General features: G+C 32.9%; 2 protein-coding genes across 3 annotated transcripts in view; one reads left to right on the plus strand and one right to left on the minus strand.

Moving 5' to 3' along the window:
• The first annotated feature begins 5,110 nt into the window (after positions 1-5,110).
• LOC133181022 (vesicular integral-membrane protein VIP36-like) lies at positions 5,111-12,965 on the plus strand. The gene is made up of 9 exons (XM_061315551.1): positions 5,111-5,249; positions 6,793-6,908; positions 8,565-8,679; positions 8,779-8,861; positions 9,501-9,662; positions 9,978-10,092; positions 10,291-10,343; positions 10,509-10,566; positions 10,846-12,965. The coding sequence occupies exons 1-9, from the start codon at positions 5,123-5,125 to the stop codon at positions 11,007-11,009; spliced, it is 993 nt and encodes a 330-aa protein (XP_061171535.1). The 5' UTR covers positions 5,111-5,122; the 3' UTR covers positions 11,010-12,965.
• An 835-nt stretch (positions 12,966-13,800) lies between these two features.
• Positions 13,801-15,629, minus strand: part of LOC133181024 (cilia- and flagella-associated protein 46-like) — a 58,918-nt gene continuing 57,089 nt past the window's right edge. For both annotated transcript variants that reach the window (XM_061315553.1, XM_061315552.1), the window contains 3 exons: positions 15,481-15,562; positions 15,229-15,365; positions 13,801-14,276 (listed from right to left, as the gene is read on the minus strand). In XM_061315553.1, coding sequence (XP_061171537.1) covers positions 14,023-14,276; positions 15,229-15,365; positions 15,481-15,562 — 473 coding nt within the window. In that variant the 3' untranslated portion in view covers positions 13,801-14,022. The remainder of the gene's footprint in view (positions 14,277-15,228; positions 15,366-15,480; positions 15,563-15,629) is intronic.

Consider the following 15,629-nt stretch of genomic DNA (forward strand, 5'->3'; position numbering starts at 1 on the left):
ATGTTTTTGACCCGTCCGTCAGTCAGTCAGTCAGTGTGTCAGTCAGTCAGTCAGTCAGTCAGTCAGTCCGTCAGTCCTGTTTTTTTGTCAGCGCAACTCCTCATAAACCGCTGCACAGAATTTCGTCAAACTTTGCAGATATTTAGGACACAATGTGTAGATGTGCATATTACCAGGAAATTCCGATTCCTTTATTTTTTCTCGGAATTTCGGCACTTTTCAACTTAGATTTTTGGCCATATCTTGAATATGGAGATGAACAGTTTGTCAGCGCAACTCCTCATAAACCAATGCACAGAATTTGGTCAAACTTTGCAGATATTTAGGACACAATGTGTAGATGTGCATATTACCAGGAAATTCCGATTCCATTATTTTTCTGGGAATTTCAGCACTTTTCAACTTAGATTTTTGGCCATATCTTGAATATAGAGATGAACAGTTTGTCAGCGCAACTCCTCTTAAACCGCTGCACAGAATTTGGTCAAACTTTGCAGATATTTAGTACACAGTGTGTAGATGTGCATATTACCAGGAAATTCCGATTCCGTATTTTTCTGGGAATTTGGGCACTTTTCAACTTAGGTTTTTGGCCATATCTTGAATATAGAGGTGAACAGTTTGTCAGCACAACTCCTATTAAACCGCTGCATAGAATTTGGTCAAACTTTGCAGATATTTAGCACACAATGTATAGATGTGCATATTACCAGGAAATTCCGATTCCTTTATATTTTCTTTGAATTTCGGCACTTTTCCACTTAGATTTTTGGCCATATCTTCAATATAAAGATGAACAGTTTGTCAGCACAACTCCTCTTAAACCGCTGCACAGAATTTGGTCAATCTGCAGATATTTAGTACACAGTGTGTAGATGTGCATATTACCAGGAAATTCTGATTCCATTATTTTTTCTGGGAATTTCGGCACTTTTCAACTTAGGTTTTTGGCCATATCTTGAATATAGAGATGAACAGTTTGTCAGCACAACTCCTCTTAAACCGCTGCACAGAATTTGGACAAACTTTGCAGATATTTAGTACACAGTGTGTAGATGTGCATATTACCAGGAAATTCCAATTCCATTATTTTTGCCTTAAGAGTTTTGCCTTTTATTGAAGAAACTTTCCAGCTAGGTAATAAGAAACTCCACTGGAATCAGCTTTTTATAATGAAATTCTATGTGAAATATTTTATGACCTTAAAAGACCCCTATTGATTTTGAGATCAAAATATTAATGGTTTAACACAAACACACACTCACACACACACCATCTTCGATAGTTCTCTCCCCCCCCCCCCCCCCCCCCCCCCCTTCAAATTGGTGTGCTTTGCTTTAAATAATTTCATAAGTACAGTATATAAACAGATTCATATGACTACATCATAATTTTGTTTCCATCAATTATTTAAATGTGTAAACTGTCATGTGTTGGACATGGACTTACACTCATTAACAAATCGAAATCACTGAGGAATTTAAATAACAGTTTGTCAGCATAATTCCGGCACTGAATTTCCTGAAACTTTGTAGGTATTTCAGAATAATGTATAGATTTGTATATTACCAAGAAATTTTGATTCCATTATTTATCTAGAAACTTCAGCCCAGTTAAATTTGTAACATACAAAGATTTGAATGTCCTTATATGCAAGAAGTTTTGATGTGATGATTTTTTGCAAGTAATGCCCCTTTTTTGAATTATACTGTGTATTTAAAATGCACTGTGCCATTCATTACGTGTTGCATTGTCGAGTTTTGGGGAAGCGTGGGGTATGTGAGCTTGCTCACTTTTTCTTTCATTTGAATGAAAAATTCTTTGTGCTAGGATCAGATTTGATCTTTTTTCAAATGAAAGTTGAAATTTAAATAATTGATTTTATTCTCAAATAAAGAAATCACTACTGATGTAAATTATTATTTTCTTTTTTTGCTAAACAATGTTTGCATAAAGTACCTTGGAAATAATTTACATTTCGCTTACGATTTTTTGAGGAAATTTTGCTCAACTGTTTTATAACTTCTCCATTATGAAGGTACTGTTTATGATACATTTTCCTACAAATTTAACATTTTGTCAGATTTATCTTTGCCCAAAGTTCATTATTGGGAAAAATGAAGGGAAAAATGGTTTGCGGTGACAGTTGAATTGAGGTTTTTTAGTTAGAGTAATTGAAGTGTATATGATTTGAATTAAATATTGTTTTATCATAGAATGAATTTGCTTGTACTGAATTGCATATTTCTTTGTAAAATAAACCTGACTAATGCAATGTTTGGGAATAGTGAATACTATGTATGTTGATTTTGAGATTTTTAAACTGTTATCTCAAGTTTATGCTAATTTGTATTTATTAATTTATGCTTTTTTTTTACCTAATGCATTTTACTCATAACACCGATGTTAGTGACATAGGTTTTATTTTTTTTCAAAGCATTTTTAAATTTTTTTTACATGTATGTGCAAATATTTTTCTAGCATTAATATGAGTTTTGCGTAAATTATATAGAATATTATTGTTGATCTATTATTTACAAATGTTAGACAATATATTCTTTTTTACCATGCTTTTACAGATTGTGTTGGAATATGTTTTTATATGCTTGACTAAAGGAATCTTTTTGTTAAATCGTAAAAAGAAAAAAAAAATGTTATCGATGTGATGTATACAGTTACGTCAATGTCATGAGAATGGGCGTTGGGTGTGAAGGCAGCCCCATATAAAGAAAAAAGACTCAAAAATATCTTTAAAACAAAGTAAATTCATTATTCTCTTTTTTAAGTAATGCTGTTAGATTTTGTTTAATCTAATATGTGATGAAATGACTTCAAGAATGCACCAGAACCCACCAGAATGGTATCTATTTATAAAAAAATTCTGGCTCAGAGGAGGGGATACTTCTCCCAGATCCTCCCCTGCACTGCCTTATCCAGAGACTTGGCTAAGGCCCTACTTGTTATTGAAGTTATTGTACATAATACTGATAAATATGACCAAGAAATTGATGATTTTATAATTTTACTGTAACATTATAGGATGCTGAGAGGATGCTGAGTAGTAATTCACTTAGCCTTTGATGAATAAGATCAAAATTTGGAAGCTCTTGTATTTAATAATCAAATTATCATCTCACTGCCACTGAATCATCACCTATGATGTCATGGCAACATGGCATGCAAATCTGATTGAAATATGCATATCACCATTTTGATTTCAACTCTCAATATCACTTAAAATATGCTTACAACAACATCGACAATTGTTTTCAGTATTTTAATAAACATGGCTTTAAATAATATTTTCATAAATTTTAAATTACAATTTTTTAAGAGCATGCGATAATTTCTTTTAAAAAAATCATTTTCACCATTCAGACTTAACAGGACCATAGGTAGTTTTGGTAGTTGGATTATAAAATGAAGAAAAAAGCACATTACTATGTGAGATCTGTATTTAATTTGTTTTTGGAAATGGATTGATACAATGGGTTTTGCAGGAAATATGTTGTATGTTTGAATGTCAGCTCAAATACAGTAAAATATTGTTAGTTTTTTGTGTTGTGAATAAAAGTATGAGTAAATTCATCTGTTTTTCTTTTTGAAACCAGAATCTGTTTTAAATATCTGAAAAATAATTCCATGGAGATATACACATAGATTTGGTATAAAGTTGACCAATTTCACGTACATTAATTTTTACAATGAATTTTTTGCTGACAAACTTTTCTTTTTAGATGGAAGAGGCAAGAGTTTTTTTTGTTTTTTTTATTAATTTGAATTTGTCACATTATAGTTGTGAATTTATGACATCATATGTTTGGTGACAACTTTGCCTTCATGATAAAACTACCTTCAAAACTAAAGAAACTGTTGGCCCTATGTGAGCATCTTTTTGAGGTATATATATGTCCAATTCTTTTTCTGAACTCCTCTAGTTAGACAAGACATAAGGAAAACAACAGGACTAAGAAATCTGTATAGTTCAACATGAATTGGCTGATCCTGAGACAAAAAAAATGACCTGTAATGACAAGGATAGAAAAACAAAAAACTTAACAAGAAACTAACACCATACTTATAAATGACACAGATGCATGTTTAATTTCTTGCATGTTCTCATGTAAAACTTTGAATCTCCCAGTGCGATCTCTGTCCTAGCTAGCCTCAGTGGTCATGACTGTCTGCTATGGTCTATAAATTTGAATGATTTTTTTCCTAATGTAATCCCCATTGTGCAACTTTGACCCGATTTTTTGGCCCCTCCCAACTTCTGTGGGGGGGGGCATAATTTTAACAAATATCAAGAAAACATTTGCTCTAAGGTTTGTCTTTTCTTGCTCAGTATTTTTGGAGTAAGTATTTCACCAAATTTTTCACTATTTAAAAAAAAATCTCCAATTGGAAGAGGGTGTGGCCCTTCATGTTGAGAAAAGTTTGAATCCTCTGGTCTTAATTCATCCAAGGATGCTTTGGGGCAAGTTTGGTTGGAATTGGCCCTGTCGTAAAAGTTGGAAATGTACACTGGATGGTGAGTTCAGGAAAGCTTATATACTTAAGTCTACTTGAGTCTAAGCTCATGCAGTTGAAGTAAAACTTTCCAGTAACAGAATTGGGTGGATTGGTCAGGTAGCTAAATCTTAGATGTTCTGCAGGGACAGAAGGAAGTCCTCAGCTCCATTCCCAGTCTGGCAGACACTTTTTCCCGTTTGTTATACAGTTAAACAAGCTTATAGTGAACATGCTTATAATGAATTGATGCTTATAGTGAAGCGATTTTCATTCCCCACAACTTAAAAATATATATTGTTAACTTTTTGGATATAACAAATTAAGCTTGTAACAAAGCAAAATCACCTGTCCCTGGCACTTCGTTATAAGGCTTTTTAGCGTGTTTTACTGTACGATTTCAAAAGTTGGCTTTGATAGACATTTCAGCCATGTGTTTGAACTTTGAATCAAGAACAACTAATCTTAAGGAACAGCTACTATAATTAGTCCTTTTCATGCTTCACTGGAGCTTACACTCACTCGGGAAATATGCAATTCTTTTTCGTTTTGTTATTAAATAGCGGACATTGCATTCGTAAAATTGATTTAACCCAAGGGAAGATAATCCAAAATGGACGTGTGCAGGTGGCAGATTTCTTGGATATTTGGTTTTTTCTTGTTTTTATCAGACGTAATCGGAGATTTCGACAGGAGAGATTATATGAAGCGAGAACACACTCTTGTTAAACCATACTCTGGTAATTAAGTCTTCTCTTAAAGTAATTTTTCACAACCGGCAGCCATTACAAGTATTTTGTCAAACGCAGTTTCACTAGAGAAGTGTTGTTTTGTCACAGAAATTTTGAAATGCACTTGGAGAGATTCAATATTTTATGTTTGTTACAGTATATGAAAATCAGATTTTACTCAACCACCTTCAGAACATTATGAATTTTATTTTTTGCGTTAAGACAGAGGAAACTCGAATTTCCTCAGATTGCCCCACCCTGGGAACCAAAATTTAGAAGAATCTTCTTATCTAATAAATCCTGATTTTTTTCTGCCATGAATACATTAATGTGATGAAATTTTGAAAATTTTGTAACAGTGCTGAATATTTCTTTCTTGTCCATGTGGACAGGTTTGGACCTATCGCCCAATTGGGATATAATAACCCGTCTGGGATATAATATCCCAAATGGGATATAAATTTACAGTGCAAAAAATGAACATTTTTATTTTGGCTATAAGTCATAAATCCGCATCAAAATACTTAAGGAATAACTTATTTTTTCTGCAACCCCTCAGTTTGTTAGATTCGTAATGGGAGAGGAGAAAAATGCGATGGACCAGACCAGGATTCAAACCCGGGCCCCCTGGATCTCCAGTCAGGTGCTCTACCAACTGAGCTATCTGGCCACCATTGATCGAACCCATCTTACCGCCACATTTTTCTCCTTTCCCATTATATTTGGTGCCGTACGTGCCATGCCCTGGAAGTGACAGGTGAAAGACCTACCAGGGAAGAACCTGGGTTGGTGTTTTCGGGGACCGAAGACCTTTAAGGAGGGAGAAAAGTGGCAATCAGTTGGGTTTGATCGCTGGTGGCCAGATAGCTCAGTTGGTAGAGCAACGTACTGGAGATTCAGGGGGCCTGGGTTCAAATCCCGGTCTGGCTCCGGGGCCATAAAACTTAAACGAGCTCACTTTTGATCTCAGTCTCACTTTTACCAAAGGAATTAATAGTGGAAAAGTCACACCAAAGGAATTAATTACCAAAGGAATTAATAGTGGAAAAGTGAGACTGAGATCAAAAGTGAGCTCGTCTAAGTTTTATGACCCGGAGGCTGGTCTGTCACATTTTTCTCCTCTCCTGTTACAGATTGATTCCTAAGAAATTTAGGAACTTCCGAGGGATCAATCTCCTAAGCAGTGGGCATACAGACAAGCTTGTTAACCAAAAGTTATGCCTTTATAAGTATATTGATGAGGATTTATGAAATTTATAGCCAAAATAAAATTTTTCTTTTTTTTGCACAGTAAATCACAAAGCCCACTGTCTTTCCATCTGCTATGTGCTAACTTTTTCGTGTTTGGGTTATATTTTGCACACCGTGAGGCTTAGGACCATCAACTCGATCAGTTGATGCAACTTAGGGGGAAGGTGTCATGTGATCCATAAGAAGGTTACCATATCCTCCTTTTGGAATTTTTGGGCTTTGCATAGTCAAATCATGCCTGGATCATACCTTGTACACTGTGAAGTCTAGATGATTATCTTAGCTATAATTTTTTTTCCAGGGTCAGGATTTTCTGTGCCACTATGGGACTTTGTAGGAACTACTATGGTTACAAATAATTATGTACGATTAACACCAGATTACCAAAGTAGACAAGGAGGAATATGGAATACTTTAGTAAGTTAAGTATTTAATCAATACATTTCATAAATATTGGGATTACTACTTCTTTAATGCTGTTTAAATTCATAGTTTCTGAATTTTGTTTTTTTATTTACCAGTTTGCTTTTATGAACATGTTTATTTTATTCATGTTATTCAGTGGCGGATCCAGAAGTCCACGTGGGGGGGGGGGGGGTGTTTGAGGCCCGTAGGGCCGAAGGGGGAGGGCATGGAAGGGGGTGTCCCCCTCCCATAGGTGGGGGTTCGGGGGGCCTCCCCCGAGAAATTTTCTTTAAAAATGGCTCCAAATGGTGCATTTTCCAGCATTTTAGATTGAATTAGTTAGTTTTTGGCCACTTTTTTCCTAGTTGTTTTTCAAGACCGACCTACCCAAATTTTCAAGAAATTGAACAAAAAATTTTAATTTTGGGATTATTTTTAACTTCCATGTTAACTTGAAAAATGAGACTTTTCTAAAGAAAAAATTAAATGTAAAATCTGATAAAATTAGAAATATCGCCATTTGCTACCGGTATATAATATCCAATTTTCATTTTAAAATGCACGTCCAACACACTGTCGCATGTGAAGCTTTGTCTACCAAAATACAACTGCATGATGTGCAATTTTCCAACACTTAGAACATTCGAATTCTGTGTAGAAACCCTAATTACTCTTTTCAACTACTTGACTATACTGTTCATATAATTTGCAATATATACACATAATGATATTTCATATTGAAGAATAAATATAAATTATATTGGAAAATAATTGGAATTATTGCTTATTCATTGGGGGGAGGTAATTATAATTTCTAACATAAATGCACTCTTTAATTCTATTTTTTTTTACCCACTTACCTGCCCAATGTTTGAAAAAAAAGTCTTGAAAAACAATCGATAAAAAAGTGGCCAATTCTTGTTTTGACAGGACCTCCAATATATACGTATTAGTTTTACCACAATTCATTATACAAAGTTGTAACCGTTAGTTGGGTTTTATTCAACATCATTCAACTGTAATTTTAAAAAAAATGCAGATCTTTTGCTTTTTAAAATTGCATTGTAACTTCCATCTACAAAAGGAATACTTTCAATGTGCTTTTTGGTACAGGTCACAACGTATTTCAACTAGTATATGTCCCTGATGTATTATTAATTAATTTGTTTTCTATTAAATAATAATCACAGTTTATTCACGTAACATTCAATTATCCAAGAAAGAAGAAAATTCTCGAAACAATATTACTTTAGCCAAAACAAAACCAGTGTATGACGTTGCGTCATCACTAGCTGCACGTACTATCATGATCTCTGCATGTACAGTACTGTTGATTACCTGTATAATGTGTGCGCTCAAGCGGATAGGGATTTCGCATGGTGACTGTATATTTCACCTCTTCGTGTAAAACAATGGGCTTGGATAGAGTCGCATTTATGCAATATATTGTTAAAATGACACTTGTAAAAAAAATTTTTTTGATCGAGCGTGGGGGTTTTCCCGAACCCCCCTGAATCCGCCACTGTTATTCATACTGTATTACACTTGTAAAATGGCATAGTTAACTTATTTTAATGAAATTAAAAAAAAAATAAAGATGATAAAGTAAATGCAGAATTCCCAAAAGATTATAAAAATGCACAGTTTTGTATTTATGGTATTTTTCAGCCGTTAATGGTAAAAAATTGGGAATTACATGTCCATTTTAAAGTGCATGGCAGTGGAAAGAACCTGTTTGGAGATGGTTTTGCAATATGGTACGCAAGAGACAGAAATCAATTAGGTAAATTAATCTTATATGTAACACTTGCTTAAACTGCTCAGAAAATTAAGCTTATTGCATTCATGAATAACATTCTGATGTAATACTATTGTTTTGTAGGTCCAGTATTTGGAAATAAGGATTTTTTTGTAGGACTAGGAATTTTCTTGGATACATACAGCAACCACAATGGACCTCACAATGTAAGAATGAGTTGTTCTTTGTCATTTTTATAAGTTTGTTGAAGCAACCACTTTTCCTTTAAGTGTAACACGGACAGATAAAATGCTTTAGTTGAGAACTAGGATTCAGGCTGCCCGAACTCTAGGTAACTTCTTTCAACTGAAGTATCTGCACATGGCAAATAACCTTGCCAAGCTGCAACACAAATTGTGGAAAAAAGATCAAAGACTGCAGTATTAATTATGTGTTTAAAATACACAAAAATAATCTTCAAGCTGAAAAAAACCTTTCAGAGTGAAAAGACAGAACCTAAAGTTCATGTAGCGGAGGAATGTGGCACAAAATATTGCTAACGTTTAGAACTTTTCTTTTCATCAACTGGTCAGCAGATGCATTATGAAAGCAGAATGTTTCATAGAAGAATTGTAGAGAAGAAGTTATATGAATTTTAATGAAAAAAGAAGTATTGTCTTTAGTGTAGGAATCATTTGAGAATAGATTCTTGATGTTAAGACAAAAATTCCAAGAATTACATCTAATAGGTAATAAATAGGGTAATTGCATTTTAATGAACAAGAATTTGAAAACTTGTTGCAAATTACGTAAAATGCATTCAAAAAGGCAAATTTCCTGAAAAAATTCTTTTTTGTCTTTTTCAGCATGAACACCCATACATTTCTGCCATGGTGAATAATGGGACATTACACTATGACCATGATCGTGACGGTACACACACAGAGATAGCTGGCTGCGAGGCTAAATTCCGCAATAAAGATTACGACACTTATGTAGCTATCCGATACCAAGACGAAACACTTAAGGTGCCACTTAAACTCCATGATATTTTAGTAAAGTGTACAATTGATGGAGAAAATTGCAATTAACAAGGTTTTATCAAATGTTATTAAGGATAAGCTTCAATCTTCAGTCGATACTAAAGAAAAAAAAAGATATAATTTCAATATTTTTACTCTTTTTATGTATAATAAGTAATTTTACATTGGAAAACATGGTATCCTTTAAAACTGATAATTTTTGAAGGACATATATAACAACAATTTCTCCCTGAACAGGACCATTCTGACTTCCTGCAGCTGAATTGTGGAGACTCAGAATTGTTGAATTTGTTATTTTAGGTTTCCACAGATATAGACAATGAAAACAAATGGAAGGAATGTTTTGTTGTCCATGGAATCAAACTGCCAACAGGGTATTATATTGGTGCTACTGCTGCCACTGGTGAATTAGCAGGTATGTACTGACAAGGAAGTGGATACATCTTATTAACAATTACCTGAAATTATATGTCATGTTTAATGTTTTAATTTCATATTTGGACATGCATTTTATAAAGGTGAATAAAGCAATGCATTTCAAGTTTCTTTTTTTAATTCAGAGCAGACTGTCTAGATATGTACATGTATATATATGTATTTTATTTTTTTGCAGATAATCATGATATTATTTCTATGAAATTATATGAATTAGAATCTTTAAAGAAGGTAAGTAAATATATTTAAAAAAAAAAAAGAAATTTAAATCAGCAAAGCTTTCTGAACTGCATTAACAGTAAAATATTGAAAGTGGAATGTTATTGAACATATTTTAAACTTCACCAACAATAGGTAATATTTCCACACTTTTCATTTGATGCTTTTGATTTTCAGGAAGATTCTTCGGAGTATACAGGGCTGCCATCTGCTCAGTTCTTTGCCTCTCCCAGAGGTAAGTACATGTTACATATTCTTATAACCAATTTCCATATACATGTATTACATGATTGAGTCATAGAATAAATTGTTATCAAATGCTTTGGGTTCACATCATGATAAGTTAAAGCTGACAATCTTTTTGCAATGATTTAGATCTTTACTGGAACTTTCAGCTTGACTGATTTTGACTGTGTCTTATGTTGAGCTGTCGTGAAAATGAAGATTTTGTAAAATCAGTGAAATTCATTTAAATGATTTATTATATTCTCATGGATCTCATTTTTTTTTTTAGATCATGTGGAGGACCCAAAAGGTGGTTTCATGTCAGGCAGTATGTCTGGGTGGAAAGTGTTTATCATCATCGTCATAGCAATCATTGGTTTAGCCGTCTGTGGAGTGGTGGGCTATGTGGTATTCAATAAAGATGCTGGCTTCAACAGCAAACGATTCTACTAATTCTCTCCTGTAATTGGGAGGGAAAAGTTCAAAGTGCATTATCTTTAAATCTGCATTCAAGACATTACTATGTTTTAATTTTGCAGCACATCTTAGTACTGTTACTTGATGATATACATTAATATTATGTCTTTATGCAGCAAGAAAATAATTTGTACATATTTGGTTTTTGGGGTTTACGTCAGCTGGTTTTCATAAATTAAGATTTGCAACTACTGACATTCCATACTGAATACTGTAGTCAAATATCTTTTGTACACCAGTTTTATATACCTGCAGAAGAAAACTCTTTTGATGTTAAAGAAAAGATAAACATTTTTCTTTTGTAAAATACTGTGTAATACTTAATTGCTTGTACATACATGTAATACATGTATGTATGGTAATTTTGTCTCTTTAATGATCTTGGAAATCCCTTTCTACAAATTAGTTTGAACGACAACTTTTAATTTTTGTGAACATGTTGTGATGCACAATTTTCATGTGCAATATTGCACAGTTTTCATGTGCAAGATGTGAAATTTTGTGTTAACAAATTTAATTTCTACCATGGCCATGCTGAAGAGTTTTTACAATTTTTCATCGGAGCCTTTCTTTATATTGCATTGTCACAAATTAATGCTCTTCATATTTAATTTTACCATTTATTGAAGTTATTAAAACTTAATCAAAATACCTTGTATTTCAAATTATAAAGTCTATAGAAATCTTTTCCTACATAAAACTACTATACATATATTTGATACTTGCAATAAATGTTGTTTAATGAAAAACCCATCCACTTACAAAGTCAGAGAGCTGTTTTGTTTTTTTTTAAATTCCACCCATGTTTGTATGTATTCAAGATAGTTTTACGCATTTTAAATTCTGTTTAAATGCAAATGTAGGAAAGCATGTGGATTTAAGCATTCATTCAGTTATATAAAAAACTGAAAAGATTGTAACCAACCATAGTCTTGATGATAAACATAATGTTATAAAATATTTATGTTAGTCCAATCATCATTGATCAAGTTTTTTTCCATGTTCAAAGTGAAAGCAGTACGTAAACTATGTTATTATGTCACATGATTGTTCTGATCTTGTAACATGCCAAGTTGCAAATTTAGGACATGTGAAATTGAAAAAAAGTCCTCAATTTTTTCTACATTTGATCATCAGTAAGCTTGCATGTACTTTTGGGGATTGGGGAATATTGTTCACTTTCTGATAAAAACCATTATTGTTTGTGAGGCTTGGGAAGCTTTTACATTGATAGTCTTGGCCAGAAAATGACCGGTTAACAGAAGAGTGTCCTTTCCAAGTTCTTTAGTTCTTTTGTTTTTCAATTGTTTATTTCATAAAAACTCTACTCTTATAGAAAGACATGTTTGGTTGTATAATTATGTATTAGTTTTTGATTAGCTTTGTTTTGATGTGTGTACAGTACATGCATATACATGTACTTAAAATTTAATATTACATCAGTACATGTACTATTCAATCTTGTGCCAATATATTTGTAAAATCATTATAAACAGTTTATAGCAAATATACAGGTTAAGAGTATGGTTATATCTAATACAATATTTTTGAAGAGTGAAAATTTTGTAGTTCAATACAAGATTAACATAAATATGTATTCTGTTATGTACATGTTTGTACCGGTATCTGTTAATGCATGTATTATGCATGTTTGTCTGCAAAACGTGTTTAAAAAAAAAAACTTGAGAAAAATGAATTTACTAATGTCTCAATATCATTTCTAATGTTGCATGCCTGAAAAGTTAAAAACTTTTTTGTATGAATTAGATGAACTTGATTTTGGTGATGTATAAATGTGGGAATAAGGGACAATGAATAAATGAGTCATGTGTTGTAGTTTTCTACTTGTTTAAAAACTGAATGGAAGTATGAATTAATCATATTGATTGTGGGAGAAAAATTTGATGAATAAATCTAATTTGTTTTAGAGAAGTGTTTGCTTTTCATTAAAATTCTTGGAGTGTATGGGCAATCTGGTTCCTAGGTAAGATAATGAAACAATTGAATGATGTATGTAGTTCAACGAGTGTCTGTTGTTTAACTTGTCATATTTTAATTTCAGCTTTATATCCAGAATCAGTTTCAACCAAACTTGTTACAAAGCATCACTGGAATAGCCTGAGGTCAAAGTTTTAGGGAAAATTCTTAAAATCTTACAAACAGTAAGCCAAGCTACTAAATTACATACATGTAATACAAAAACCTCTCATACAATACATGTGGTTAGTTTTTGATATTCATGATTATTAATTTATTTCCCATGGGTCAACATATTGGAGGTCAACAATTTCAAATTCAATATTAAACCAATTTAAGCTTGTCATTATGGCCATGTACATTATGTAGGTGTAGATAACATTGTTTTTTACAGGATACATGTTAAAATGTCCTTTAAGAATTTCAATATTATAAAGATTCTTCCAAATGTCTAACTTTGCTTAAAGAAGAAAAATCAAAAAGTTGCCCTCCAAGATGGCAGCCAAAGGTAAAAGCTTAGAGGGAAAATACTATCTGTCAATATGCATGAAATGATCAAAACAAAGCTACAGCCTAGATAGACTGACGGATACACAGGGATGGTGATGCCCTTTAAAATTTATTTCCACTTAGGACTAATACATGTAGATGTGAACTGATAATAAAAACATACATGTATTTATCTGAGTGTATCATTTTATTTTCCTTTTGCTTGGTAATTAAAAGTAATGTAAAGGCATTACGGTATAATGTAAGTATCTTAAATATAAGAGAAATAAATAATTTTGGACGGAGTTTATAAAATAATGCATTCTGTAAGAGAAAATATAAATATTTCACATTTAAGTGTAAAATGATCATTGATCACAATCAAAACAAATATGTGTATATTGTATATACTGATAACAATAAACCTCAATGGTTTCTTCAACAACAACAAAAAAAAAAAAAATTATATCCATTTCTCAGAACATCTTATTGGTCACACTGAAGAATGGTTATACAATCCTGTCTAAATCTGTGCCACCATAAGATTAGGCAGGCCGTAACACACCATGTTGTACCAGGATCTATCTGGTTGAGGCTCCTGTTCTACTTCAGGCTCCTTCTCTGCTGGAGTGACCTCCCCTTGGTTTTCCCCGTCCTCTTTCGCAGTCTCTGGTGTTGGTGGTTTTTCTTCGGTCTCAGTTTTTGGTTGTTCTCTCTGATGAGGTGCAAAAAGCAAACGGACTGTTTCCCCAGTGGTTTTACCTCCCTCCAATAAATCTGCAAATGAATAATTAAAACTTACAACCATATTTCACTGTCCTTGATTTAATAGAAGGATATTAGTTAACAAGCCTTATTATCTGTATTGATCACTCGAAAACATGAATGTACTTGAGTCACCCTTTAAATCTGATCAGAAAAAACAATGGATAATATACTTAAAGTAAAAGAAATGCAAATTTTCACTGCTATTGGAAAAAATTACTTTATTCACTGACTGAGAGTACCGTAATTAAAATCTTCAATGAATTTAAACATGCAATGTCCTTAGACTCCATGAAAGAATGGCTGCATCATATTTTAAATGTGAACAAGGTTTTCACTTTCATACATGCTTGGAGATACACCTGACTTATTAAACAGACTTTTTACGTCATTTTCACAAATAACAGTATACTAGTAAGTTCCACCACATTTTAGCTAATATCAATGTAAAAGAATGCGGATGTTGAATGGTCTGCAAAGAGGGGTGGGCAAACCATTACATGTATAGTGCTTTTTGCGATGGCATCATCAAAATGAAGTCTTTCAATGACACACAGTGTACATATACTTTATCCCAACTTCAAATGTTGTTGACAGAATGTTCGAAAGACCACCCATGAAGTGGCAAAAACTTTGTAAAATTGGCTGAACAGCACATACAAAAGTTTGGACAGGCTGGAAAGATTGAATGTATTGTAAGTTCTTCTTGTAATGTTGGAAGAATGTTCTCAAAATCATTAAATTTTGATGCATTATTTCTTTTCTCTTTCAGTATACATTTACACATATATAATTTCAAAAAGCTTATGAAAGCTCATGAAATGCATGAGACTAAATAAATGACTCCCTGAACGATAAATAATCAATAAGAAAGTAACTACAGTTGTATACATTTTCATCTTTGCTTGGCAGTCAAAAATTCAGTATATAAATCTCATTTCTAGGCTATCTCCCTCTGACTTACCTTTCATGGACACTTTAAGTCTGTCAGCATTTTCTGCCAGGGTACAGTGCCATTGATTGGACATTAGACATTTTACTCCAGTAAGACTAATTAACATGGCTGTCTCAACTGGCTTCTCCAACGAAAGAATATTCTCACTGAAATGAAAAGGGATTTTGTTTAACATTACATAATGTTTAACATTACAGATTTTCTCATAAATTTTGGAACCTGGATAATTAAAGCAAAGGTTCATGATTAGACAAAACCAACCTCTTTCTGACATCCAGTTTAGATTGCCTTGTGAAACTCTTGCTTGTTTCAGCCATATCCAGTGAATATATTATAGAGCAATCTAGAATAGAAAATGGCAGTAGCTGAGTGACTTCGTCATATCCAAATTTTGTATGAAAAGTGCAGTT

This window comes from Saccostrea echinata, unplaced genomic scaffold (genome assembly GCF_033153115.1).
Source record: "Saccostrea echinata isolate AGI-Se365-2 ecotype Australia unplaced genomic scaffold, CSIRO_AGI_Sech_v1 ptg000008l, whole genome shotgun sequence".
NCBI lineage: Eukaryota > Metazoa > Mollusca > Bivalvia > Ostreida > Ostreidae > Saccostrea > Saccostrea echinata.

What these genes read in the sequence shown, in the direction of transcription:
- LOC133181022 (XM_061315551.1), top strand. Translation starts at nt 5,123, where the DNA reads ATGGACGTGTGCAGGTGGCAGATTTCTTGGATATTTGGTTTTTTCTTG. An exon ending in TCTTGTTAAACCATACTCTG is followed by an intron (nt 5,250 to 6,792) that starts GTAATTAAGTCT and finishes TTTTTTTTCCAG; the next exon opens with GGTCAGGATTTTCTGTGCCA. An exon ending in ACCAAGACGAAACACTTAAG is followed by an intron (nt 9,663 to 9,977) that starts GTGCCACTTAAA and finishes TTGTTATTTTAG; the next exon opens with GTTTCCACAGATATAGACAA.